This window comes from Vanacampus margaritifer, chromosome 11 (genome assembly GCF_051991255.1).
Source record: "Vanacampus margaritifer isolate UIUO_Vmar chromosome 11, RoL_Vmar_1.0, whole genome shotgun sequence".
Lineage (NCBI taxonomy): Eukaryota > Metazoa > Chordata > Actinopteri > Syngnathiformes > Syngnathidae > Vanacampus > Vanacampus margaritifer.
The window spans coordinates 12,725,006-12,752,253 of record NC_135442.1 but is presented as its reverse complement, the minus strand read 5'-3'; the positions used below and the strand labels follow the sequence as shown (position 1 = coordinate 12,752,253).

Genomic DNA, 27,248 nt, shown 5'->3' with positions numbered 1-27,248 from the left:
GTCTGCAGAGTGATACTGTCGTCATGTGGTGCTAAGCCAGGTATTATTTGAATTTGAACGCGTTTGGTAAAGGAATTAAGGTATATTTAATGAATTGTATTCATTGTATTGTGTTCTGTGCATCCAGACTTCGAATGCAAGTTATTATTGCAACGTCACTGAAACAAACCACTACACGGATTGTGAGATGTTCGTTACTTCGTTTGTCCACATTCATTTCACAATTCTGTATTATTATTTTTTTATTAAATTCATGATTGGAAAGAGAAACAAATTGGCCAAATTGCAATCTGATGGTCGCGAAGTACCTTTTTCCAAGCAATGCCGTGACATCATTTTCAATACTTTTGATAGGTTTAACGTTTTTGTTTTTCTTTAATTCCACTCTAGATTAAGACGTGATTGGTCAGGGGAATCTGACGTGTGAACGATTTATTATTTACGTCTGAGCCTCATTGTATGGCCATTGAGGTCCGACAGCAAACACCGCCACCATGTGTACGTTTTAGGTACTGCTTTGATCAATGACGTTAGGACATCTAACTAGTGCCTTCAAACAGAGTACAGAAGCATTGTTTCTATTTTTAAGATTCTGGGTTTCAGTCTCAGCTCTGGATTCCTGTGTGTGTGTGGCATGTCCGTGATTCCTTCCACATTCCAAAAACATGCATGTAAGGTTCAATGACAAACTATTACAAGGGTCACCTGACCTGTATCCACTCTTGGGTGCACACTCTAGGATCCAACTCACCTGCAAACCTAAAGAAAACTACTGGTATAAAACATGGATGGATATTGTTTAATAAAAATATCCAACAGGATCAAACAAATCAAGACTTTTTGCTTTACAAAGGCAAAACTTTTGAGACGCTCAATGTTATATACTCAGATTTATTGATCAAATTAGAACATCCTGGAGCAAACATGTAACCCTTCCCATCACAAAAAGCACAGGAATGCATTATTTTAAAATCTCAATTTCAATAAAACTCGCAATCACTTACTTCCCCGACAATAACACGTTAAAGGTCCCAGCATTTTATATAAATACTCTCGTATTTTTGTTAAATATCCTATCATTTGTCATGCTGGCTCAACACGTGAGGTCAAGACTATAACAAAAAGAAAAAAAGGTAATTAAAGCAAGTGTAACAATATAAAATTCAAAAAATTATTCAGTCTTTACAGACAGTAAGATTTTTCATAATCAATTTGTGAACCATAAACATCTCTATGTGCACACATTGCATTTATTCAGTAGGAAGGAAAAGGGGTTTGGATTAAGGTGGCGGACGGGATGGATCAAATTGCCATCATGAAGCAGTCACGTTGCGAAAAATCCATGTACGTACTGCACATATACATGCAGTGTTGACGAAACAATCGCGCACACATCCCCATCTCCCCTACGCACGGATTATTATTACGTGAGACGAGCAGCTCAGAACAAAGGGCGGCGAGTGAAGTTATTACGAAGTTGAGCACATCAAAACGGACACTGAATCATCCAAAGGACCGCCTCGACTACACTAGCCACCCAGCAAAACACTTCAAGTATTCCCACCCTTGGCTTCAAGTATTCCCGCCCGACCTTCAAATTCACCACCAGCTCTTCGGTTTACAACATAGGCTAAAGATGAGCCAACTCCAAATTCAGCTATACACATAAGGGTTGATGACACCACGTAACGGTAACCAGTTAAAACAATCCCGTGTTTCATTTTTATATACAAGCATGTTGATGATGTGGGATTGACGTTGCATGGCGGCGTCATGTTCCCCCGCCCCCTGAGTGTAATATTCAAGTTTTGACGATTTTGGGGGGAAAACGGACACACGCCGCCCTTGGTTTGGTTTTTAAATACCACCGGGATTAGATTAGAATCAAAAGAACAGTCACTTGTCCTTACAGACCCCGTTGTGCTTGAGGGTGACGGCTCCATTATGTACAAGCTTCTGATTGCTCGTGTGACTTCCTCGTCACTTGCTCAGTCGGACTCTAGGGGAAGTAAAAAAAAGTTTAAAAAAAGAAGATATTATTCCACTTGGTTGTAGGTGACCACAATGTAATCCAATTGATTCTAATACTGTTAACTGCATATGTACAGGGAGCGCCTCAGTTTTACGACAAATACGTAAACTTGTAGCCGAGCAGGACAAGGAGGAATTCAACAAACATTAGGGAAAAATTGTCCAACAAAGTCACACAAAACAGGTTGAATTGCCAAGGATTGGAGCACAGCGTTATCCCACATCAAAATAGTAAAGCAATAATCACATTAAATCTATATGAGGGAGGGAAAAAAATCGAACATTTTATATCTTAAGTGGTACTTTACAGTTCAGAAGAAACGCCGTAATATTCAGCTGCATCTCAGTGTTGAAAAGAAGCCACCCACCTCAACGTTGATTCAGCAGACGCTTTGGCCTCAGGAGCCAGCGACAATGCAGCTCCTGCATTTGTACAACTTGGGGTCATGGGTGCGGATGTGATTCCGTACATTCCGCAGTCGAAAGAATGTCTTGCTGCAAAGCTGTGGAGCAGAAGGTGGGGTCAGACAACATATATCAAGCAAACAGTAAAAAACTACTCTTTTAATTATACCCTACTATAGTGGACCTTTGGAATTGATTAATCAATTTTTTTACTCGGATTTCAAATGTACTCGATTGGAAATAATGAAAAATTCAATCTATTGGTAGTGATTAGCTGGCCACCATTCTTACGGGAGATACTGAAAATCAGTGGTCCCCAACCACCTGGCTAAGTACCAGTCCTGGGCCGCAGAGTACTGTACTTCCGGTTAATTGATTAGCCAAGGCTTAAAAATATTTTATTTTGAAACATGATTGGATTTTCTCGACGGATTCTTGACGCATGTCAAGATGCTAATTATCTCAGTGGCGTAGGGCTGATGCTAATCAACAAGTTGGCAAAATGAGTAAAAAACAGAGATATTTGGAAAGTTTCTTTGCAACGGAGAAAAGGCCCAGTGATGAGACAACACAGGAGAATATGACCAAGAAGAAAAAGTAAGGTGCATGATGGCCCGCTCTGCTCTTAATTTAGCGGTAAGGTGCGTAAGTACAGGTACACAAAAAGACATAGTTGATTTGCGTTTGTTGTTGTAACCTTTTATCAATCGGCCGCCGAAAAGCCAAGCACCGCCCCAACTCACTGGGTTGCCGGTCCGCGAAAGACGTGGACTTTTATGAACCGGTCCGTGGTGGGAAAAAGATCGGGGACCACTCCTCTAAATGATCATCAATTTTGATCCCATGCTTGGCCCTCGTGTTAAGTAGGGATGGACAAAATTGATTAACAGATAATTAGGAATTCTGTCAATTCACACGGTTGTGAAGGGACCAATATATTAGCCTTGTAGAGGTGCAATGTTTAACCGACAACAATTATTAAACTAAATGAATAATTATTTTGATATTCAATTTCTGAGGGTCCACTATACATCATTGGTTGAGGATGAAGTGGGTCTGGACTTACCAGACACGGCCAGTGCTTGCCCTCGATGTGCCGCAGCCGATGCATGATGAGAGCATCGCAGTCCCGGTAGGAGGAGGAGCATTGCGTGCAAGAGTGGGCCACCTTCGGGGCTTTGGGGGCCTGGCTGCGTGGGCCCCGCAGCTGCTTTAGCCTTGCCCGGCGAACAGAGTCCAATACGACACAGCCCCTGCTGCTCAAGGGGATGGCGGTAGGCTCTTGCTGATGGGTTTCAAGACAAAAACAAAGATTGTTTGTGGTGAGGTCTCACTCAAGCAAGATTGGACATACGCAAGACTCAAACGAGGGGTAAACGATTTTAGGAAAAGGTTATTTGCAAATTGTGATTTTGATTGAACAAAATTTTAAACCTTTTTGGTTAATGTACATGTTCTTTGTACACAGATTTAAGATTATATAAAATATTTTTCCGTATATTTGTCAGAGGCTTAACTGCTTCAAACGGAGTCTGAAGACTTACCAATATGGCCTGAAATTCATATCACGGTAGGGGTGTGAATTGCCTAGTACATTTGATTTGATCTGTATCACGATTCATAGGTCACGATTTGATTCAATTCTAATTAATCCAGATACAAATCTACAAGTCAACTATTGCGATTTAAAAAACAAACAAACTCAAATTTAAAAAATACTAATCAGTAATCTTGTACATTTGTATAAAAAATGTACTTCAGGTTTATAACTGTGAGCCACTGTATGTAACAAACAGGTCTGTTTTATGTTTGAACAGCATTGAAATCAAATTTTAAGGCTTAATGTTCCATTAATATAACATTCTTCCATGCTTAAAGTGTGAACCCTAACCCTAATTAAGACATTTTGTTGAATATTTCCATCAAAAATTGATCTTGGCTGCATATTGATTCGATACGAGAATTGTGCGCTGTAATATCGCGATATATAGCCGAATCGATTTTTTTTTTTAAACACCCCTATACGGTATAAAGTGAATCCCTTCATTGTAATGGTGAGTGTAAAAATGTTTTCATAATTGAAGCTTTTGATTTTTTTTGAAAGGTAAATATTTCATGTTGAGTTTGGCGCCGCTGAGCCGTCCAAGATCCTAATACTATATAAAACTATTGTTTTGAACCAACGGCTACCCCCCCACCTACCTTTGGTATGATCTGCGTAGCCTTTGTCCCTCTGGATCTGGCCAAAGGAGTGTTGTTTCGGGAGTTGGACCTGAGTCTCTGAACACTAGCCTGGCTCACACTCCTCTCCTCCTTCTCTCTCTTGACCACCGGCAAGGTGGCTGGCGGTCCTCTGGCTCTCAGTTCCCTGTGGTTGGACTGACCCATTCCAAATTTCTCGCCGACTTGTGACACAGAGCGCGTCAAACAGATATCCACACTTTCTTCCTCTTTCTTGATGGCCGCCATGGGTGCCCCGGATGGCCGGCAGAAGCTGAACAAAAAGCCTGAGTCCAGTAGTTTGATGGGGGGCTTGCTCTGGCGCTTACCCAGGTCTGGTGAGGGCGGATCCAAGAAAGGGCTGCCAACTGGCACAGGATCTGCCGGTTCTTCTTTGATGACTTTGTACAAAGGATGGTTGTAGATGGCCGGGGTAGGAGAGTTCTCGGAGAACTGGAACCCATCACCGGGTTGATCGCCTTTTACTTGTCTATCAGTGTTCATCTCCTCCTTCACCACTTTCCTGGGCCTGCCCCGTGGCTTTGCCTCCTCTTTTTTGCCACCCGGCCTGGGCTTTGTTTTTGTTCCCGGACGGCTGCTGTTGTAGCGAAGTGTCTTGACGGTAATGTTATTCCTGGCCTGTGCTCTCTGAGATGGTTGATTGATTGATGCAAGAGAGAGACCTGAGACTGAGTATTCAGTTGGTTCTGATTTGATCCTGACTTTGTTCCTCACTGGAGTTTTGTTGGAGACACGCCGCGGGGGCTGGTGGACAGGAGGATGGACACGAGCGCCGTTCCTCACAGACCGTCGCAGCTCTCTCCCACTGAAGCCAGGCCGGGATCCCGCTCGGAACATATCAGGTAAGACCCCTTTACTTCGCATGCTCCTGTCGCTAGGAGGGACTTGTTTGTTAGGCTTATGTCTCTTTCGAATTCCTTCAGGGACAGGTGGGCCACTGGACTTGGTTTTCCCCCCCTTGTTGAGTACGAGACTGTTAACAGGGTCACATATGGGAAGAGACAATGTCACAGCACTGTATGGCTGCACTGGGGGAGTGCTACGGGGTTTCCGCCTCTTGGTTAGCGAGTAGTTGTTGGCTTTAAGCTTCCTGAGTCGTTTCTTCTGCCTCCAGCCAATCAGATCCTCCGGTCGGGGCAGAAGGACTGTCCTCTGGAGGCCGAGAACCAGCATCAGTTTGTACTTCTCCTGGGCTCTTGCATAGTCCTCCTCATCCACTCCCAGCTCTTCCACTTCCTGTTTCACCCTGACAGGGCTACAAACCGGACTGGATCTGGAGGCGGACGACTTGCGGTTTTGTCGAGGGCTTTCCGGCATGGGCAGTAATCTCTGAACCTTCTGAGCAGCACCAGGACTTGAGCGGAGAAGGCGGGTGTTAGATGGTGCTATGGGGGAGTAATTTTTGGACTGTGGGTTAGCAATATTTCTGGATACAGCGCTCTTCTTGGAGGAAGGCGATTTGAAGTCCATGAGCTTCATCCGGTGTGAAGGACTCATGGGGAGTCCGTTATGAACTTTGGAATTTGGCGTCCTACGCAAATTGCAACTCGGACTCCCTTCCAAAGACTCATCAGATGTATCCAGTTTTAAGTGGAAGCCACCAATGTTATCCTCCAATTCCCTTTTCCTTCTGGTTTTGGTTTCCGCCTGTTGGTGATGGCGCTGACTGCAAACACCATCGTAGTCCAATTTTAAGTCCCGGCTAGGTTGAACAATGTTGTGGTGTTCTTTCATAAGAGCAGAGCAGGCCTCCACAGCAGGCCACATGCCGAGGTGGCGGGCCATGGTGATGACTTCGGGGAGGTCCTCCCAGCGCACACACAAAGTGGAGGAGTAGGAGAAGTCCAGCAGAGACAAAAGGCTGTCCTCGCTGAAGCCTGAGGGGAGGAGACAGAACCTTCAGTTAGATACGTGGCGCGTGGGGTTGATCGTTAGTGCGCAAGACGACAAACACGCTTTGTCTAAATTAGAGAACAGAGAGCTAATGGAGGACAACACTAGCAAGAACATTGAAAACGGCTTTCAACTGCTGCTCCTTTATGACCTCACCCCTTGCTAACTCCCAAAAGAACATTAACGGAGCGCTACAAATTTCCGGCAAGTACGGGTTCTAAGATGGAAGCCTCTTCTTCCTAGGATAATGAACAAAACGTTTTGAGCAGGTAAAAAAAAAAAAAAAAAAAAGGTCAACTTGCGCTGAATTAAGTTCCATTGGCGAGTGAAGAGTGACTAAATCAAACAACATTAAAATTGTGAATTACCCTGATTCCAAAGTAAATATGAATGAAACGCTTTATGATGACGTCATGAGCTTTGTGAAAATGTCATTTGACTTTATTGAACCATGTTACATGCTGAGGAACATGAATGATGGTGCATCAAATTCATCATAGAAAGTGACTATTACATTTACAGTAATCCTCCAGTTTACCAATTTGCTTTTTTTTCTTTTTCTTTTTACTGTGGAACCCTCAGAGACAAAATTAAATGAAAAGCAGAAATTATTTTTGTGTGTGAATTGAGTAAAACTATTACAGTAAAATATTTGTTTTCATTTGTTTCCAGGTCAAAGCTAATTCTTCTTTTTTTTTTTTATTTACATTTAGGGTATTTTAAATGTAGGAGACCCCGGGGACGACCCAGTGTAACACGCTGGAGAGACTTTGTCTCGGCTGGCCTGGGAACGTCTTGGGATCCCGCTAGAGGAGCTGGACGAAGTGGCTGGGGAGAGGGAAGTCTGGTTGCCCTGCTAAAGCTGCTGCCCCCGCCACCCAACTTCGGATAAACGTCAGAAAATGGATAGTGTGGAAAAAGGGGTTTATATTGCTAATTGAAAACAAAATCTAATTTTTTACTCTTTCTAAATCCAAGTCCAACATGTAGGCAAAACTATAACTGAAATTTAAGTATCATGCTTTGTGAATAAAATTAACAGGTGAGTGTGCTAGAACCACAATCACTTGGCAGTTCCTGCAATTAAACCTTTATTTTCTACAAATGTCAATAATAGTAGTTTAAACTGACCTATTAGTATATTGGCGTTCTCTTTTCGTTCGCCCTAAGATGCCACCACAGTCCTGGCTAATAGGAAGGTATCGTAGTAATCCGACTATTGACCTATGTACGTGAGCAGAAGTTACAGCTAGTCTTTGCTGCATGTGTATGTTTTTTTCTTAGCTGAATGGTTAAAAAGCTAAAGCTAAGTAACAAACAAGCTCAGTCCTCATTATTGCTTGACAACTGGTAATTCATGTGAAGCAAATGCACGTGCACTTCCGCTGCCTTTTTTTTTTTTTTTCATGATCTTGAAATGTTATTGAAGGCTTTTGGGATCACAAATTGGAGTATGTTTCTAGTTGACACAAATAATATGAGCAACGGTAAACATTTTTAAGGGGGGTGCCAATTACTCCAGGATTTTTTGCAATTCGCAGCAGCTTTACTGCCTATATGCTCCTTGAATAGTGTGGATCTCCTACATTACATTTACACAAACCTACTCAGACACAGACATTCCGGGCAGGTCTGCCTGAACATTTCAAACCGTTACAACACAGTAACTTTTGTGAAAAAAACTTACATGTGGTGTGTGTGTTTTCATGAAATACTTGATTGTAAATCTATGAATGTGACATATGCAGACTCTTATGTTGACTTACCACTGAGATCTATGTCTGCTTTCATACTGGAATCCATCTCTGTAAAGATTTCCTGGAAGTGGTCGCTGACGGCTGCCAGCACTGCTCTGTGTGCGGCGTAGGACTGCCTGTTAGTGCGCACAGTGATGTCACAAAACATCCCTGCCTCCCGCTGACTCCTCAGCTTTTTGAGCAGGTCAGAGCTGTGCGACGCCATCGTCTTTGTGACGCATCCTCGGACGCCTAGCTCCTAGGAAGAGAGATGGGTTTTAAGGAAAGGAGAAAAAAAAAGGGCTCCGCTGTGGAAATGACACAAATAAGGCGCCGTCGGAGACAACCAAGTGTGAGAGAAGATGAGAATGAACAAGTGTAAACTCAAAATGTGTGAGGTTGAAGGAAAAGGAGGATTCTGAACTTCTTCTCAAAATTGCAACCGCTGCTCACCTCTGTCTTCTTGTGTTGCTGGCTCTGACACTCAGAACAGTCCAGGACGAAATCTCTGATGTGGAAGTACATCCCTGCAACAACAACAAAGGATTTTTTTAAAGAGGGGCGGGCACAACTTTTGCACCTCTTATTTAAAATAACAAAATATTAAACATCCTTCTCGTTATGATCCTTGTAGTTTTGAAAGCTACAGTAATAATAATAAGCACATTGAAAATTAGAAACTTTGAAACCAGTCAGTGAAATACGCCAAGAATAGTGGGTGACTAATGTACAACAAAGGGCTCTTTTAGCAAATACTTCTGTCTGTGTTTCCAGTTTGAAATGAGCGTTCGACAAGATGCCAGTCGGGTCACTTTATTTAGCTACAAAGACAAAACATTTATACTGCACTTGATAATACTGTGCAGTTGTACACTCGTAACTACAAACTACAGAGGCCATGTCCACAAAAGGTGACCCATGGCTGAGGCCAAACGGGCATTGGTCCACCACCAGAGCTTAAAATGTGACTACTGATTATAATCAAATTTGCGTCAATGCATGGTGGCCAGTGAGGGAGCACGTCTGTGTCGCAGTTCAGGGTTTGAATCCCTAGAACTATGGTTTGCAACCAGGTTTGGGCTCATTCCATATCCTGACGTGACACCACTGACAAACTGAAAAGGAAAAATTAGGTTTATGGTGGCCCCGAATCCCGATGCATAAGAAGCCACTAAATGTTGCCTTGTGCATCATAGCTTTGCTATTAGGAATATAAATCTTAACTCAAACATTTTTATCACATCATCGATCCAGGGTGACCTCGTGTTTAGCAAGTTTGGGGTTCAATCCTGGCTCTGGCCTTCTTGTGTTACTAGTTTGTATGTTCTCCCTGCATCTGTGAGAGTTTTCTCAAGTACTAAAGATGCCCTTGCGATTGACTGGCGACCAGTCCTGGGTGTATCCTATTGGTAAAGGCTCCAGCTCACCTATGACCTAAATGAGGACAAATACTACAGAAAATGGATGGATGTGTGTCTGGGTCAATGAAAATGTACATTTCTCTATTCACAATTGTGTAATCACTACAACCAAAAGATATTTATTAACGTTTATATCACGTGCCGATAAGCCTTGAAATGCTTCTGAGATAACTCCAAGGTTATAAGATGACGTTCTTACCCTCCCACCAGTAGTTCTCGGCCACGCATTTGTAGGTCTCCTCCAGGGTGAGATGACGCTTGCCGGGTGGTCGCCGGTGAAAGGAAGCGACTGCGTCCTGTCTCCGATCCTCGTCCAAAACCTGCCGGTAGTTGAGGAAGCCCCTCTCCAACTTTCTTCGGTAGAGCAGCCCATTGATCCATTCAAAGTTCGGCGACCAGTTAATTTCGCCAGTCACACTCGACCACGTCTTGGAGCGGCAATTCGTCCCCTTCACGGCCATCGTTACTTGTCTGAGTCTTGTATACCCTGATAGAACTTTGCTCGTTTTGAACAGGCCAGTCAAAACACCCTAAAGTCCAACTTAAAACACTTCGACACCCTGATAACACATCGGTTGTCTATTCAGCTAACTCGTTAAAAATTATTGGAAAATCTCTTCTAAAGCTCCTCAAAGGTTAGTGGCGAAAGTGCCAAAAGCCACTTCAGTGGATGCTCCTGATTTGTAGCCTAGTTGTTATCGAGAGCATCACTCACCCTCGTCCAAACATGTAACATCTATATGGCTGTAGTTCATGTTTAACAAATGGTACGGTCACATCGTTGTTGTGGCGACAGACTTGTGTACCCCAGGAATCGCGCCAATAATGCCAAGTGATGTAAAGTCAGCCGTCTCGCTCGGTCCCCGGCTGTTAGCAAGCTTTTCCCCCGGGCGGCGGTCCGCGTTGCATCTAACTCAGGTGGTCGGGAGTGGCCCCCGGAGCAGGATCAATGCGAACGGCGTTAACTTGAGATTTCTTTCGGCCAACTCGAGTCGGAAGCAACATGATGACGCAGCTATCAGCTCACCATCGCCACCTCCAACGACCTAAAAAAAAAGGAAAAAAAAGAAGCGAGGTTGCCCTCCGCTATTAGCGCTCACAAATGTTGAAAATAGCCACCTGGCCTCGCCGAAAAGCGTGCCGACAGGACTCGGTATAACACGGATGCGAGTTCATACCGCTCCGGTGGCGGAAAAATCCTACCCAGTGGTCAAATAATCCAAATATTAAACTCGCAAGCTTCTGTTTGTTGCTAATCAGCCTAAACGAGCCAACTCCTCCCCGCCTTCATGTGAACACACATAGCGTTAAAAGACAGCGAGAGCTTCGTTATGATTGGCTGACCGACATGTCAATTTTTTACTTTCTGTTCCTCGTGTGAATCAAGTTCGGTTGACGGATACCAATAGCAAGTGGGTGACTTTACTAATAAAGCGAAGTTTAACGTTACGCAAATAATGTTTTCCAAGTATACGTTTAAGTTATGTTGTGGTATTTTTGTTCAAATATTTTTATAATTATTTCCTGATTGAAATGCATCTAAATGTCTTTGTCTTAACACTTAAAATAAGAAACGGTAAACTCGAGCAATTACATGACATTTGTTGTTGTGTTAGTAATACACGTTCACATTTTTACTCGCAGTTATCCTACTGTAGAATATCTTTACATATGTGTATAGGATGAAAAACATACACATACGTATTTTTAACTTGTTACATATTTGATCTTAAATTAGTTTTTAATTTATATTTTAATTGTGAAGTTATGTATTACAAAAATCTATAAAATAATACTCACCAATAACGCTTTTTCACATTGCTTAAAAAAAAAAACTTTTAAAGTTGAATGAAGGGGTTGTCAGAAGCTGACTAGAATGGTACAAGGCTGTTCTAACAGTTCTGAGGTTTATGGTTATAATCTGGGATCCAGCCTTTCTGTGTATAAATTGTTAAAGGGACTCCGTCTTCATCGCACATTCCAAAAAAACATGCATTTTTTTCAGGGGGTCAATTGAAGACTCTTAGTAGTCCATAGATGTGAATGGCTATTTGTCTATATACAGTATGTGCCCTGTGTTTGCTGGCGACCAGTCCAGAGTGTACCCTACCACTCACTCAATCCGATGGGATAGGCTCCAGCGATCCACAATTCTTCTTTTCTTTAAAATTCGTCAGAAAATGAATAGATAAAAAAAATATTGAAGCCCCCCCAAATCTCCTAAAAAAAACTGATTTGGTTGGCTATGTTTTGAATGAAGAAATTCATTATACGTACACTAAACCTCTTGACTAGAGTGGATAAATCACTTTTACATTACAATTTGTGAATTCAAACCTCATTCGCAAAGCAGATAAACAAAATAAGACTCAGGAAATACAGTACGATATATTCCAAGTTCATATAGCACTAAATCTTCAAGTACTTGTTTATTACTAACAGAATTGAGAATTTAAAGATGAAAATGTTATGTGCTAATTTAAGACATCCCACAGTATCAAATTATCATACAATAATCCTCAGTCATTCACTCAAAGCATTAATGATAACATTTGAGTGCATTTTGCATGAATGCGTTACCATCTCAATAGCACTGCAATATTACACCCAGGATGATTTCATCATAACGTCAGTAACAATCATGCTTATATGATGGCCGACACTACGGCAGAGTGACGCTGCTTGTCGCAATGACATCGCCGTCCGTCTTGGGCCGCTTGGACTCCGGAGGTTGGCAGAGGGGATCACTGGGAGGAGAAGGGCGTCCTGTTGGAAGAAGGTAAGTGGAAAATTTAAGAGTGACAGTACACTTGGCTAGTCTACAAGCCATTTTGATCAGTTATTAACATCTACAGGGGGTCTTTGGCTTATGAAATAGTTAGATTCCTCCAGCAACCAACCTAATTTCTATTTTGGTAGCCTGTCACTCACCAACACTAATGCAGTACAGTAGTAAAGGAATTGCAGCAAATATTTTTATGAAACATTCCTCAGTCATACATACAAAACAATCAAATTAAGAATGCGTAACTATGACAACTTGCGTTGTGTGATGTTTGTAGTCACAAAATGTCGCATGTCAGGGCTGTTGTAAACAGAGAGCCTCCTGTAATACTTTCCTTATTCCAGTGAAACTTTGTGGAGGTGTTACGCATGAGCAAAGGAAGAACCAGGATTTAAGTAACAAATAGGACCTTTTGCAACATATTCATAATTTGTCTTTGAACAATTAATGAATGGGAATGACATACTATAATTCAGGGAAATGGTACTGGTGGGTATTTATGAAGGTGGTTAAATTTTTTATTGATTCTGCTCTCTATTAAGTTCAGGGTGTCCTTGGTTTATGACTATCCCGGTACAAGGTACCCATTACAAGGTTTTTAAGGTTACGTACAGCAATGAGCTACGTTGATAAGAATACATTGTTATGCAGCACAAGGGTGCTGTGGGACACTATTGTTTACCAAATTAACTTTATTTTCCCCAAATTATTATTTATTAATTACAAACAAACACAACTTTGTTCATCTATCTATACCAGTGATGTATATTGAAAGGTACAACTATTAACTAAATTAAACTATTTAAAAGTCGCATCCAAAAACCAAACAAAAAAAGAGGGAGCAGCCATAACAGACTAACCATGTTTAGCTTTCTCAGTAGATGCTGGAGAGCTGAACTGCGAACTGACGGTTTGCGACCCAACAGGAGTCAAAGAAACTCGCCTGGAAATAAAGATAAATTAATTAATTGCAAGAAGTCAATTCATGCTATTCATAGTGTTGTTCAGTTATTCATTGTCTAGTGGCAAAACTAGCCATGGTCAGCTGTAAAAGAGCAGTTTCAAGTTACACATTTAAATACAAAAGCTTGCACAGACTCTCCATTGTCTGTGAGGAGCCGCAGTGATTATTTGATAATCAACAGGGGGTCCAACGAACACCCTAAAACCAGACAAGGCTTTTGTTCTGAGCTGAGCACTTCCAACAGCAACCAAAATAAAGTCAAGTCTCTCTATTTCGACAACACAGATTACTATTTCACACATTTTACAATCATTTCCACGTGTATTTATGTACAGAAAGTACATTTAAAGACACATTCTGAATGAAGATGTTTCAATGCAGAGTAAAATAAATGATGATGACTCGATGTTTATTCTGAGCCAGTAAATCCACATTCAATAAATGTATGGGACTGATGATCAAAACACCAAATGAGAGTGGTCATCCTTTCTATTGGAGGTCCAGAGACTTGTAAAATCTCATCAACCTTTGTATTTACTGTAACCTGCAAATTTAGGGGTAATCTGATTAACTTTATTTCCCTCAATATAGGGGCAGGAGGTGTAATGTGTGCAGTTCCCTTCTGTAGATTTTTTATTATTATTGTGGATCGGCAGTGTAGGTCATGCCAGTGTTCTAATATATTCTTTCCATATATTTTACATGCCTTTTCACTAATGAGATTCAGTAAGAACATGGACAAGATTCAGCCTTTCTAAAAATCATAGTACTAATCTATTGAGTGAACTGGCTAGAGTGGTCATTAACTTAAAATTGCTTCGTTGTGGAGTAATATGCAGAACTGTGTACACTAGAATTGCATCACATCATACAGAGAGCTGTTTCACATATTTTGTTTCCCTTATTTAGCTACATGAAGACAGCATTTTAGAAGTATCTCAGTATAATGCCCTACAATACTATACATTTTCAATGCCTCCATAGCCAAAGTCATAATCCACATATTGTAAACCTTGACACTGTAGCATTTCTTAATCTTTTCATGACTTTAATTGAGACTGACGGGATCTTAAAAGGAACCCCGACTGTAATGATGAAAGTTTGATCTATATTATTTATTTGGTGGTTAATAATATAACTATGAGATTTGTTTTTCAAAAATAATTTCCAGTTTTATACATTTTGTAGAAACTTTATTTGGACGTTCGCCACCATTGTTATTTACGTCGCAACGCATTCGTGCAAATGAATAGAATGGCGGCAGGCTCTCTGCCGAGCAATGTGAAACGCCTATAAAGAAAGCAAGGTAAGCCTCGTAGCGTTCCTAACGGGACGATCAAAACTCTTGAACGCATCTGGTGAATGACGAGAGCACGGTGTGGGGGAGGGTGACTCTCCCGAGCGCGTGTTTCTTAAGGAACGCTACGAGGCTTAACTTGCTTTCTTCGTAGGCATTTCACATTGGGTCAGAGTCGCCGCCATTCTACGTCACTACGCACTGAATGCGTTGTGATGTAAAAAAACAAAAAAACGCAATGGCGGCGTATGTCCAAATAAAGTTTCTACAAAATTACTTAAACTGAAAATAATTTTTGAAAAATGAATCACAGTTATGTTAGTAACAACCAAATACATAATATAGAGCAAACTTGTCATGGCAGTCAGAGTTCCTTTTAATAAAATAATATATCAGACTCATGGTTTCCCTCTCATATTCACCTTGGAGTGGGTCCCTTTGACGCCGTGGCACCTTTGGGAGTGGTGGGCAAGTTGGTGCTGTTGAGGACTTTGGGTGTAGTGGGAGTGAGCGGGGTGAGGCGGGGGACCTTCTTCGAGGAGCTGGGTGTGAGCGGGTTGACGTGAGGTTGAGGAGTTGACGGTGCACTGTTGCTTCCAGACATTGGCGTCTGAGGGGCAGACGGAGGCTTGTTTTTTGGAGTGGTGGGCTTCCCCCAGGCCTCCAGTGTGTTGAGGGTGATCTTTCGAGGCTTAGGCTTGGATTTTGTCTTCTCATCCGGGGTCCTGACAAAGGAGCCGCAGTCTCTGCCCGGGGTGGTGTGGGATGTGGGAGTCGAAGCCGAGCTCGGTGGCTGGGACACGGGGGACGAGGTTCGGGCTGCTGGTGTCTTTTTACCCTTTTTCTCTGCAGCGTTGGTAGGGGTGAACACTTCCAGAGTGGGCGGCTCCTTTAGTGGAGTTCCCAGCTCTCCTGGAGAGAAGGACAGGAAGGAGCAGTAGCCATCTGTGGAGGACACTGCCAGGAAGGAGCCATCTCGAGACCTAAGACAAAATGGAAGCAATTGATAGAATTACAGGTACAATATGCATTCCCCATTTACATCACAGACCCCATGAACAACCAACATGTTCTTGGATCACAAATTGATGGTCTTCTTGGATTTTTGCAACCCTAAAAACATTGTGTTGATAAGCGGCATAGCATGGAATAATATGTAACCCTTGGTTTTAAGATTTCTTAATACATTTAATAAAAATATACCCTTGACTGGTCGCAGGTCATTACAGGGCACACATGGTGCTGGTTCAATTCCCCACCAATGCCCCAAAACCCAACTATGGCCCCCCAAAAAGTTCAACTTGTATGAGCTTGAGGCTATGATGGTTGTTTTGAGTAGTTGAGTTTTGGTAGTTGAATACCAAAACCGGTCTGAGCCAAGATTCAAACCTCTCGACTGTGATGCAAACGCGTTAACCTGTAGTCCAAAATGCATGCAACTTCATTCAACACAAATTATCGTACAAAATTCTATATTAGTTCTTCCATTTCAGTGCAAAACTAAATTATGATGCAATACCTTATAACGTTCTGGACATTAGCTTGAGGATAAATGCTGTAGAGAATAGATATAATTTTACAGTAAAACGTGTAACAAATAAGTCATTCATTACACTTTAAGACCAGTTTAACTAAATATGTCTTTTCCTATATCTTTGGTACCAATTATTATGGATAAGATCGTTCCATTACCATGTCAGGTCGCTGAGTGTGTGGTAATGAATGTTGGACACCAGGCCAAACGGAAGTGCCTGCTGCGTGTCGTACAGGAAAATGGAATCCTCGGAGGCCACTGCAAACACCATGCGGTACGGCAGCTTAAACAGATTGGGAAGAGTCTCGATCGAACCATCTGTGATAGGAAACGGAGAAACATTTATTAGACAAAATGGGAGAATCCAAATAAAAGTTTAAAGCTACAGCTAGGGAAGTATTCTTACCTTCAGTTTTCTTGGTTCTCAACTCAAAGTAGACTGGACAACAGCGCACTGCCAACGTGGCCTTAGTTGGACATGGCAAGTGGGCAACTGGCCTAAAAGACGACGACAATTCCAATAACAAGTACATTAGATACAGTAGAAATATATATATTTTTTTAAAAATACTCTTAACAATATCAATTGGCACATTTTACCTCTTGAGGCTCTTTCTGGAAAATATGTAGGTAGTATTTGTGATTGTTTCTCCAACCTCCACACAACCGGCTAAGAAGAAGTGAGGACAGTGAGAATATTTCAATTAACACCTCAAATCCACAAAATAACCATTGTCACAATGTCCCAAAGAACACGCTGCACAAATACCTGGAGCGAGTAAAAAGGAGCCATCTGGTGTGAAGGAAAGTCGTCGGAAGAAAGACCTCATACTGTCGTCATGGAAGATGCGGTGCTGCTTGACCTGCAAAGATGCAAATGACATTTGAAATGTGTTCATATACCTTTCTCCAAAGTTTATCAAAGCACGTATGCACCTCCAAGGTCCAAGGCTTCGCTGGCACTTTAGAACGGCAGTTACAAGAATTACATATTTGTATTATGAACGTACATTCTTATACCTAATTAAATTAACCGTCACCATAATTCTTCAAGAGTGACCAAGGGCTGTAGTTAAATCTGAAAGTTGCACTTACAAGGGGTCATCGTTTTACAAAGGCAAATATATGCCTGATTTCAAGGTTATGAACAGTGCATATGAATATGTTGTCACGTGGCACAAGAATGCTCAGTTAACATACTTACTGGCATCATTTGTTTGTATTTGCACTTATGGGTAAGCTACCGTCTTACATTACAATTGTGGTCTAAAAGTGTAGATATATACTGCAGTTATGATATTTCGAGGTTACAACGGCACACAAACTTATTCTTGCAACTTGAGAAGTTTTACATTTACAAGACAGCACAGTGAAGCAGAGATTCCAGATCCCTCAAAACTGTGAGGCAGATTAGCTAACCATCACTCTACCATGGTGCCCGTGTTTATTTTTATCACAGTAAAATAAAAGCAGAAAAGATGGTATAAGGGCTGAATAATTACTTGCATTTGCAATATAATCACTGTTTCATAAAATTTGATATGCTAATCACAAAGGCTGCAATTTTAGTGGTTACAATCAACTGAGCAGAGGAGGTCAGAGCAGGCAGAGATGTCAGCATTGTAATTAAAGCCTCTTTGCTGTATGTGCGGCCACTCAGTTGTTACTGTACCTTCAAAGTGTAGCTCACGGATGCTGTAAAACCACCAGCACAATGCAGGATTTGAGGGATGAAAATTCGAAGAAGCACGGCTTCATTTAAATCTCCGGTGTAAATTATTGTCAATTTCATTGTTGAATTCAATGACCAGAGTAAAAGGACAGTAAACACTTTCGACAAGTACAGTCTGCGAGTGTGGTGTGAAAGCTGTCCTGTAGTTTAAAGGAAACAAGAGGAATATGACCACGGTCCTCTCTGTGTTCCTGTTCCTGATTAATACTTACTGGAAACACCTGCAGAGGGACTATTGTTGCTCAGCCCTTTTCTGTGGTTGAAAATGTATCGTGGTTCGACATTTCATGAAAATGTTCCTTCCACGTTATATTAATTAAACTTGGGTGTACCCTACTCGGCAGTTACTCGAGCATGGTTCGATCGTTGCACAAGTAGTGTTTTTTTGTTACGTTTACATTTTTGCATATTTTGTTCTACGTATTTTTAACTACTGGACTGTAGGGAGTATACAATTAGTAAAGAGGCAGTTTACCATTCAAAAGAGTTGTTAAAATATTCTGTACTCTATGATAAAACAGTTTCTGCTGACAAACAAAATGAAGACAATTTGGAGAGAGATATATTGTTTTATCTTTATGTACAAGACGTACCAAAAATGGAACAAACAGTGGCCTTAAAACTGAGACATGGACGGTACTGTTGGTTGCCTTCACTGTCCCGCACCCTTACTACCTCAAAATAACCAAACTCTGAATCTGGGTTATTTCAGCGCACAATGAGAATTGGTGCTGGCCTCTCCTAAGTTTAAAACACAAATGTTACGCATGCTAGGCAATGGGCAGATTCATCCAATAACTTTGCACACTGGACGAGTTGCAATAAATCAAACAAAAGATGACTTTTATGCGGTTGCTCGCCTCCCCAAAATTTTGTGAGCAATTAACTTTCTTTCTAAAAATCAGTAACGTTTGTTTCTCTTCAACTAACACAGTTCTATTACGCCGAACTGTGTAAATGATAGTAGTCAAGGGTAAAAACCCATCAGTACTACCCAAAGTACAAAATTCTCTTTAAATTCAACAGTATCAGTCTACAACACTTTTACACAATTATCCAGCACGTGCAATCTGTTATTCCTGAGCGAACTATTTGCAATCTTATTCAATCAGTGCTTAAGAGTTTGATAAAAACAAAGCCTCATCATTTTAGCAACATCGGAAAAGTGTCTAATATTTTAGTTAATTTATATGATAAATTCAAATCGGTAACTAACACCTCTATGTATAATTGTAACAAAGTTGATAAGTGACTAAAGCATGCCCTCTGTGTACTACTAACCTCTCCATCTGTAGAAGAGCCTGAGCTCATTTTGCTTACAAAGAAGGCTTTCTTCTTCGTGTGAGTGCTGTACACACGCATTACTCTGAAAAGGAGGATTATCAAAAAAATATTACACAGCTGTCAATTAAATGGACCTTTATGGTTAATAACGGGTACCTGTCACAACTGAGAGTGGCAACATACTGCCCCAATGGATCCCAGGTCACACCCTGCACGTAACTCTTGTGATCATTCAGGATGCACAGTTTTTGTCCTGAAAGAAAATATTTGGTAAATTAAATTACAGGATCAAATTTTGGAATATATGCTCACTTGTTTTGATGCTTTCTCAGCAAACCTTTGTTGATGTCCCACATGATAGCTGTGTTGTCTACAGAACCAGACACCATGCAGTTCCCATCGCGGGTCCAGCAAATGTCATATACATCCTCAATGTGGCCCCTAAAATCATGGCGCACAGAGTTAAGGGAGCCGTTTTCATCAAATTGATATAACATTGTTTTAGTGGTTGAGATCTTAAAAATGTGTACAAACAAAGCAGGATTTAATGATGGTAATTAATGCCATTATTGTTGTTCTGTACCTCAGTGTCTTGACGACAGACCAGCTCTCTTTGTTTAGTTGAGCGTCTTCTTCCTCCTGGAACACGGGTGCCTGTTCCGGCTCCTTGTTGTCATTGAGCTTCCATAGCAGAACGGCTGCATCTGAACCAAACAACAAATAGATGGAGGTCATATGTTAATACAATAGCACTTTTGTTGTGAGCAATGTTGATTTAATTTGTCAACAAGCTTTTTTATTAGTTTTCTTGTTATCAGGGAAGGCCCTGATAACAAGAAAACTAATAAAAAAACAGATGCACAGTTTGCACATTGACAAAAATGACAATGTATTGAACTGACACTTTTATCAACAAATAAAAACCAGACAGAAATGTTTGACAGAGATAAAAATCCAGTCACATCCATTTTTGTCTTGCAGAAGGTGAGGAACCAGCTGCTTAAGTTATGTTTCTGCTTACCATTTTACTGCTTTTATTCATGCTGAGAGAACATTAACAAGTTGTTTTACTTGTAAAGTGTGCTTTGACTATTTTTGAGGATTTCAGGTCGAATGATTAAAATGATTGATTATTGACAGTTGATTATTCATGAAGAGTAGACCTACTATTTGTGGCGAATCGCCTTGTAATAAGAAAAGTTACATGTTTATCTGTGTGTTTAAACATTTAAAGTGGATCAAGGGCTCCTTACACAAAGGTACTTGAAAACAAAAACAAAACAGTGCATTAATATTAAAGCAAAAGCAAAATTCCTGCTGAATTTCCTACATTTGATATTTGTTTCATCAGTGGAAATATATACTGTAGTCTAGTGTTAGACGTACCATCTCCTCCTGAGGCGAGATGCTCTCCACTGGGGCTAAAGCGTACCACATTGACGGCTTTTGTGTGTCTGGCCAGGTTAGATAGAAACTCCACCACTGCCTTTCCATCTGAGCCCATGTCGACTTTCCACAGCTGTATGAACACGGTATAAACAAGGCATGAACGTCCACATAAATTCACAGCGCATGCTTTCTATACAGCTGAATGCAATTGGGTCATTATTTGATTTAAGCAATTTATTCAAGTTTATTTGCTAGGACTATTTTTTTTTTGCAGATTCCACGGTTAAAAGCTTGTCTGTGCTGATGTGCACTGCTTCCACTAACAACATAGCTGTGAGCAAAAAAAAGCAGTTTCCATATGCACAGTCGGTAATGCCAACTAAGCCATTTGGTTATATTTAAAGACTTTCCTGACTCCTATACTGAAAATAAAAATAGAAAAGCAAGAAAGAAAGTAACATTAATTCCAATTGACAAAGATTATGCGAATCATTATCACTTTTTTGTTGTTGTTGTTGTATGACAAGAAAGGAGCCCAGAAGGACAAAATAACTGAGTCAAACTTACTGGAAATTGCCAAAGACATAAGCGTCTTATGTTGCAAAAGCAGGTCTTTTTTTTTTTACCATGCTGAAAGCTTCAAACAGTAAATATTTTGTACAGGTTATCTTGTGTCACATGCACAACTCACGACTGTGTTATGTTGCGGCACATGTTTGGTAGCTTTGCAACCAGTATCATGTAAAGACAAGCTTGTGCCCGGTTTGTGCTGTCCTGCACCTTGCCCTGCAGTGAATGCCACAAAAACCAAGTGCAATGTGAAAAGGGCTTTACACTTGCCACCCATGTAAGATTGGCAGAACGATGCTGTTAAATTGCTGAGCATTTAAAATGTTAATTTAAATAGGACTCTGTTTACATAGTTTTGAGCAAATGGGATTTTTTTTCTCCTAAGAGAAATAACTAATTTTCAAATTGTTTTTAAGAAAAACATATTTGGCAATTTTCGTTATATCTGTAAAAGTTGATGACAGCTAATACTGGAAAAAACTTTGTATCAAGATAAAGAAAATGGCAGGAGAATAAGAATAATTTGGATAATGTCAGTGTCATTTGCTTTTTCTTTAATCAAAATCGTACTTTTCTGGAAAAAAGAACATGGAATATTAAGGGCCATATCGACTAGCCGTTGTACAGTATTAAAAGGGAAAATTGTCTTCCACTCACCCTGACCGTGGTGTCCACGCCAGCAGTGGCCAAACGATGAGTGCGTCCATCGGAGCTGTGCTGGAAGTCCAGACTGTAGACTGGCTCCTTGTTGTGCCAGGCGATCTCACAAGTTACAACCTTCATCTTGTTTCAATCCAACACTGACCTTGGAGGGAAGCCATTTTACTGTCATTGTTATGATTACGGTTTTAAAAAGACGACGAACGTCATTAAAATCCGACCGCCACTTGGGCGACAATAGTAGCTTCTATTAGATGCTTTACACTAAGACATGGATGAATGTACACTTTTTATGACAATTCGAATGCACGCACTGTACTAAATACAAGCGTTTTAATATGGTTACTCGGTAGAATTCGGTATTTTACCTTTGCTGTCCTCTGGCTGTAGAATGTGAGCACTGAGCAACTTCCCGCGTTTAGGCTGTTCAAAACTTCCGGTCCAACACTCGTCGATGATTGGAGAAAAATGCGGAAAAGGCGGTGTTAGGACACATTAACGAAGGCGAATTATTCCGACAAACACAGCACTAATCGGTTGTAGTTTGGATAATAATGAAGATAGTTTAATTTATAAATGAGTCGTGACTAATAAATAAATATAAATTGGACATTGAGCTGCTTTTCTAGTACCCAGGGTTGAAGACTGCAGTACCACACACAAGCTTGATGGGCGCTGTAGTCAGCGCACAACAGAAACTTAGTGATGATAATAATAATTAATTATAATAATAATTATTATTATTAATATAATGGATTAGATTTATATAGCGCTTTTTTGACACTCAAAGACGCTTCACAATGGATACATTGTTCGTGTGCTCACACATTCACACTCTGGTGGCGGTGGTGATAAAAATGTGTATCTGTCTCACAATTTTGACATTCTGGATTCGAATCTTGTCCTGCCTGTGCAATTTTTTTTACATGCTCTCTCTGCCCTTAAGTGGGTTGTTTTCCTGGCCACTCCAACTTCTGCCCACACTCCAAACACATGCAAGTCAAACTGTCAAGGTGGTCATGAAAGGTGGGTTGAATGTGCATCGCTTCAGCTGTGAAAGACTCCAGAGTCCAGCTTACTGGCTGTGACCCTCATTAGGACAAGTACTATGGAAACTAGATGAATGGATGAAATTACTACAGCATAGCCTTTAAGTCACAAGACAACAAGTCACCTGCTTGTGGTGTAAAGTTGTTTATTTTTTGTGCTGTTTTGAGGCAAAACTGTTGCAATAAGCAAAATGTCAACATGACATTCCTGGAAAAAAAATTCTGATCATAAATAGAAAACATTTTAAATAATAATATCAAACGTCACACGAAAAAATCAACTAAATTCATAAGAAAATACAAACAGACGTTTTGAATGACTGAACAGCACATTTGTGTAGCAGGCTGGCACACACTGCCCATTATGCCATGGAAATAAACAGAAGCAATTACTTTTACTGAGAGTACAGTTGTCAGAGTAAAAGTAAGAAAGATGACAACTTTTATTACGAACGGAGACACTCATCTCTATGAATCATTAACTGATTGTTAAGAATTTCATTGATGGTGTGAAATTGATTGATCGTGTCTTAGGCCAGAATGGATTCCTGGATGACGAGGTCATCATTGGTTTCTTCATTGTCAGTTATGGTAGTTGGGCTACTCAGTAGTCTCCCCCTACACAAATGAAAATAACATATTTCCTGTAAAAACTGCGAAGAAGAAAACAATAACAATCAATCACCACCCCTAAAACCATACCTTCTGGGGTCTGACAGGGAGAACACATCTACAATAACTGGAAGCCAGCTGCTAGTAGAGTCTTTGCAGGCTAGTGAGAAAAATCATCCTTTAAGCGGGGTGCACACACACACTCACACACACTCAGACTGAAATCGGGGTCGATATTGAGCCTAATCCCCCCCCCCCCCTTCCGATCAAAATCAATCAAGATTATCAGATGGTTATCCTTTGGCGTAGGTTGTCTTGAGTGTTTTTCCCCCTCCCCAATTTTATTATAGCAGGGCTCACATTATGTACTCAAAGTGGAAGTCAAGTCAATTAGTAATTAAAAACTATATTAACTACTAATTTACACAATGCTGAGTTGGTCAGGTATACCACACACTATACACACCATTTCCACTCACATAAAAAAAAATCAGGTAAGATGTTAAAAATCAGTTTGTGTGTATCCCACTTCAGTTATTTGATTGATATTCTAACACTCTCATCATATGCTCACATCAACACTTCTTCCATACCAGATGATGAAAGGATGTCAGACATCAGCTTCTTTTTGCCATGTCGAACGCTTGGAGGTGAGGGGGAATGGAATGTTTGTCGACTGGTCTGTGGAAAGAGTAGATGTCAGATGGCTGTCCTTAGAGAACTGTGATAAGTAAGCTAGCTGATCAGAGTCCCCTAATGCAAGTCAGAGGTAGACAATTGATTTTTCGAACGAGCCCTGCAACTCAATTGTGATAAATAGTAAATTAATATATTTTTATAAAACAGTAAATTGTATTGTTTTAATAAAGTGCCATTGTGTCACCCTGGTACAGTATGTGTTGTTGTAATTAGAAAATGAAAACTGAGAGGGGATTTTTTTTTAAAATAGGTTTTGCAGTTATAATTGACATATCTACACTGACAACACATATTAACGATAACCTTGTTCAGTTGCGCCATAAGTCTTTAAGTTCATCCATGGTTCGGGGAAAAAATGAGCACCAAACAATAACCTCTAATGCTTATGATTCTGAGTGATGGATGTGTCTGCATTAACATTTGTCCGTGGAAAAAAATGAGCCCCACAAAGGTTCAAGGCAGAAGTCGTTTTTTTGTTATCAAATTATTCGAGTAATTCGATGAATTGTGCACTTAAAATTGTCTGTACAGTTAATAAATGTTTTATGAGAGCAAAGGCTTGAGTACGGTACTCAGTACTGTCTAGAGGTCATTTAGTAATTTTCCACCATCCCAGAACATATTGTGTTCAACCTTGCACTTGGTGCCACCATACCTTTTTAGATGGAGAATGCAAGGGAGCATCTGTATTCTCTGTAATGCTGGAAAAACTCACTGGTGCAGGTGTTTCTGCCATCTAAGAAAACAAAACGTCAACATTTCAAATGTGGTTTATTATGTATACACTTAGGAACATTATTTGCAGCTTCACCTGTTTCCGTGCTCTGCATAGTACTTTTCTATGCCTGTCACTGTTGCACTTTGACAGAAGCCTGACTTCATTTGTTTTCTGAGGAATTATATAGTCATGGCCATAGATGGCCGGCTTTTGCTGAGCATCATCAGCGTTGTTGGAGGGTGCATCTCCATGTAACTGTAGCGTAAAATAATACACATGATCTTTTTTCAAGACACAGTTCTGGACCAACATCCTGAGCCACCTTATTTAGGTACCTGCTGTGACTGCATTCTTCTCCTCTGATGTCGAAGCTTTGCAGCTTGAGAGCGTTTTCCCTTGCGTGGCATCTTGGCCTCACCTTCCTCCAAAGATAACAAAAATTAATACCAAGTGTAACTGGTTAAAAAATAAAATAAAAATCTGGGGCAGCATTTCACCATGACAAATTCAGATTCGGGATTGAACAACTAAAGTTTATTGATTCTCATGTGATAAGTTGTGTCAAAATTAATTAATCTATGGCATCACTGATATTTTTTCAGCACAGCGTGACATTCTGTTTTTTATTTCACTTTCATTTTGCGTCTATTATTTGGGGATCGACATGCTACACGTCTTTTTTGGTAAAAGATTTTCACATGCTTGTAGTATCCATACGGCCATATATAATGCTGAGTCAGTGTCATAAAAATGACACAACTATCACAATCTTTGTGTGTTGTATCTTATTTCTATGATGAATGAAGTTTTTGTTTGAACACAGTTGTTGTCTGTGCATTAGTTTGTCTCTTTATCAGCATACATATTTCTCCCTAGGACACGAGAATTACTAATTGAGCACACAAACAAGAGTGAACTGTGCATAGTAACACCAAAACAAAACAAAACAAAAAAGATCTAATAATAACAAGATAAAATCTTTAAATTGAATGCCAACAATGTTTTAATCCTCCTCAATTTCCTTTCAATCACATAAAATGCCAACTCAATCTTAGGAATGTTATGTTTCCCCCACCCCCCAGGCACTTATGAATATAACTTAGAATAGAAATGGTAAATTTCTTCGGATATTCGTTTTGATAAGAAGCGACCGCAACCGCTATGCTCTTCCACAAGATTCAAGTAAGTTCTGGCACATATTTTAGCCTATACACATTTTGATGCTAGTTCTACTAGTCTTAATTGGATCTGACTGGAAGACGAGATAGCAAAAACATGTGCTTAGTCTAAAAATGTCACGCCTAATGTCAATGTGGAGCAGTGTAGTCCACCTCTCGACTAATCGGTTCAAATGATGACACAAATGTTTTTTTTGTGTGGAAAGGTTACAAAGTCATGACGACAGACTATGACGATAATTATTTTTCTTCACCAAAATTGAACAAGATGCTAGGTATGAAAAAGAAGCTTTGTTGTGGTCTTACCTGTCTAAAGAATAACAATTATTTGAGCAAGTGTCAGTAGGCTACCACAAAGTTTATTGGCACCGACTTGATTTCCGCGTTGTGTCACGTTATACCCACACATCAGGTTAAGCACCGCCCACTGCGCGACTGGTCTACTCAAATTCTAATTTTTAAGAGACCAGTACCATTCAATCTCCTGATTCTCAATTAAAATTGTATAATATTCGTAAAACAATTTCCCTCGTAAAATTATTCCTTATTCCCATCATATTATTATTTTAATCCCGTAGTAATTTTTATTTTCAGTGTGTACGTCTCACCGAGTTTTACCCTATTTCTTATATTTGATGTTCGAAATGCATACATTATCAATTTAATAGATATGAAAAGAGGACAAAAGATAAACGCTTAAAAAAAACTACACTCAAGATTCGGTTAAAAAGAACGACTCACAAATATATATATTGAACGGCTCACAAATATCCAACAGCTAGGTGAGAGGTTTGTAAACACTGCACATCCTGGAATGTACCATATCCGCGAGATGGGTGAGTGATTACCTTTTTCTTCCTCAATTTAAGGCTGCGCCATTATACACCGGTTTATTTCTAAGCAAAAAGCTTGAATAAGTGTCACATATTGGTGGTGTTACATTTTATGCTTTGTCTTTAAAGCCAGATTTGGTTTACTACTGGTCAGCTCCTCACTCCACCCCTTATTGTCTCGAGTATGGAACAGTCTGCTCGTCCACTGCGCATCAGC

At 40.4% G+C, this 27,248-nt stretch overlaps 3 protein-coding genes across 8 annotated transcripts; all 3 read right to left on the bottom strand.

The window, feature by feature from the left end:
* Positions 1-875: 875 nt before the first annotated feature.
* LOC144060650 (uncharacterized) lies at positions 876-11,050 on the bottom strand. Of its 3 annotated transcripts, none has more exons than XM_077580381.1 (8): positions 10,931-11,050; positions 9,927-10,773; positions 8,760-8,833; positions 8,337-8,565; positions 4,639-6,554; positions 3,503-3,721; positions 2,400-2,534; positions 876-1,999 (listed from the first exon to the last, which is right to left on the bottom strand). In XM_077580381.1, the coding sequence occupies exons 2-7, from the start codon at positions 10,186-10,188 to the stop codon at positions 2,430-2,432; spliced, it is 2,805 nt and encodes a 934-aa protein (XP_077436507.1). In that variant the 5' UTR covers positions 10,189-10,773; positions 10,931-11,050; the 3' UTR covers positions 876-1,999; positions 2,400-2,429. The 3 variants fall into 3 exon arrangements, with proteins under 3 accessions (XP_077436507.1, XP_077436505.1, XP_077436506.1); XM_077580379.1 differs by having other exon boundaries at positions 10,847-11,018; XM_077580380.1 differs by having other exon boundaries at positions 10,906-11,004.
* A 1,068-nt stretch (positions 11,051-12,118) lies between these two features.
* On the bottom strand, positions 12,119-22,672 carry chaf1b (chromatin assembly factor 1, subunit B). Its single transcript, XM_077579628.1, has 14 exons — positions 22,311-22,672; positions 21,940-22,087; positions 20,710-20,842; positions 19,907-20,027; positions 19,661-19,764; positions 19,480-19,576; positions 19,321-19,405; positions 17,077-17,170; positions 16,908-16,977; positions 16,714-16,805; positions 16,466-16,625; positions 15,196-15,756; positions 13,373-13,455; positions 12,119-12,493 (listed from the first exon to the last, which is right to left on the bottom strand). Exons 2-14 carry the CDS (start codon positions 22,063-22,065, stop codon positions 12,390-12,392), a joined length of 1,830 nt encoding a protein of 609 aa, XP_077435754.1. The 5' UTR covers positions 22,066-22,087; positions 22,311-22,672; the 3' UTR covers positions 12,119-12,389.
* A 448-nt stretch (positions 22,673-23,120) lies between these two features.
* On the bottom strand, positions 23,121-27,020 carry LOC144060269 (uncharacterized). Of its 4 annotated transcripts, none has more exons than XM_077579632.1 (7): positions 26,940-27,020; positions 25,356-25,438; positions 25,114-25,275; positions 24,958-25,038; positions 24,197-24,284; positions 23,694-23,763; positions 23,121-23,609 (listed from the first exon to the last, which is right to left on the bottom strand). In XM_077579632.1, exons 2-7 carry the CDS (start codon positions 25,425-25,427, stop codon positions 23,522-23,524), a joined length of 561 nt encoding a protein of 186 aa, XP_077435758.1. In that variant the 5' UTR covers positions 25,428-25,438; positions 26,940-27,020; the 3' UTR covers positions 23,121-23,521. The 4 variants fall into 4 exon arrangements, with proteins under 4 accessions (XP_077435758.1, XP_077435759.1, XP_077435756.1 ...); XM_077579633.1 differs by having other exon boundaries at positions 25,356-25,442; positions 26,940-26,998; XM_077579630.1 differs by lacking the exon at positions 26,940-27,020 and adding an exon at positions 26,505-26,908.
* Positions 27,021-27,248: the final 228 nt, after the last annotated feature.

Coding starts and splice junctions, on each gene's coding strand:
- LOC144060650 (XM_077580381.1), bottom strand. CDS start 10,188: ATGGCCGTGAAGGGGACGAATTGCCGCTCCAAGACGTGGTCGAGTGTG. Junction 8,834..9,926: donor CGAGAACTACTGGTGGGAGG/GTAAGAACGTCA, acceptor TTGTTGTTGCAG/GGATGTACTTCCACATCAGA. Junction 2,535..3,502: donor GCAAGCACTGGCCGTGTCTG/GTAAGTCCAGAC, acceptor TCTGCTCCACAG/CTTTGCAGCAAGACATTCTT.
- chaf1b (XM_077579628.1), bottom strand. CDS start 22,065: ATGAAGGTTGTAACTTGTGAGATCGCCTGGCACAACAAGGAGCCAGTC. Junction 19,406..19,479: donor GCCACTCTCAGTTGTGACAG/GTACCCGTTATT, acceptor CCTCCTTTTCAG/AGTAATGCGTGTGTACAGCA. Junction 15,757..16,465: donor ACACTCAGCGACCTGACATG/GTAATGGAACGA, acceptor ATTTTGTCTTAG/GTCTCGAGATGGCTCCTTCC.
- LOC144060269 (XM_077579632.1), bottom strand. CDS start 25,427: ATGCCACGCAAGGGAAAACGCTCTCAAGCTGCAAAGCTTCGACATCAG. Junction 24,285..24,957: donor TGCATTCTCCATCTAAAAAG/GTATGGTGGCAC, acceptor CTCTTTCCACAG/ACCAGTCGACAAACATTCCA. Junction 23,610..23,693: donor TCCCTGTCAGACCCCAGAAG/GTATGGTTTTAG, acceptor TCATTTGTGTAG/GGGGAGACTACTGAGTAGCC.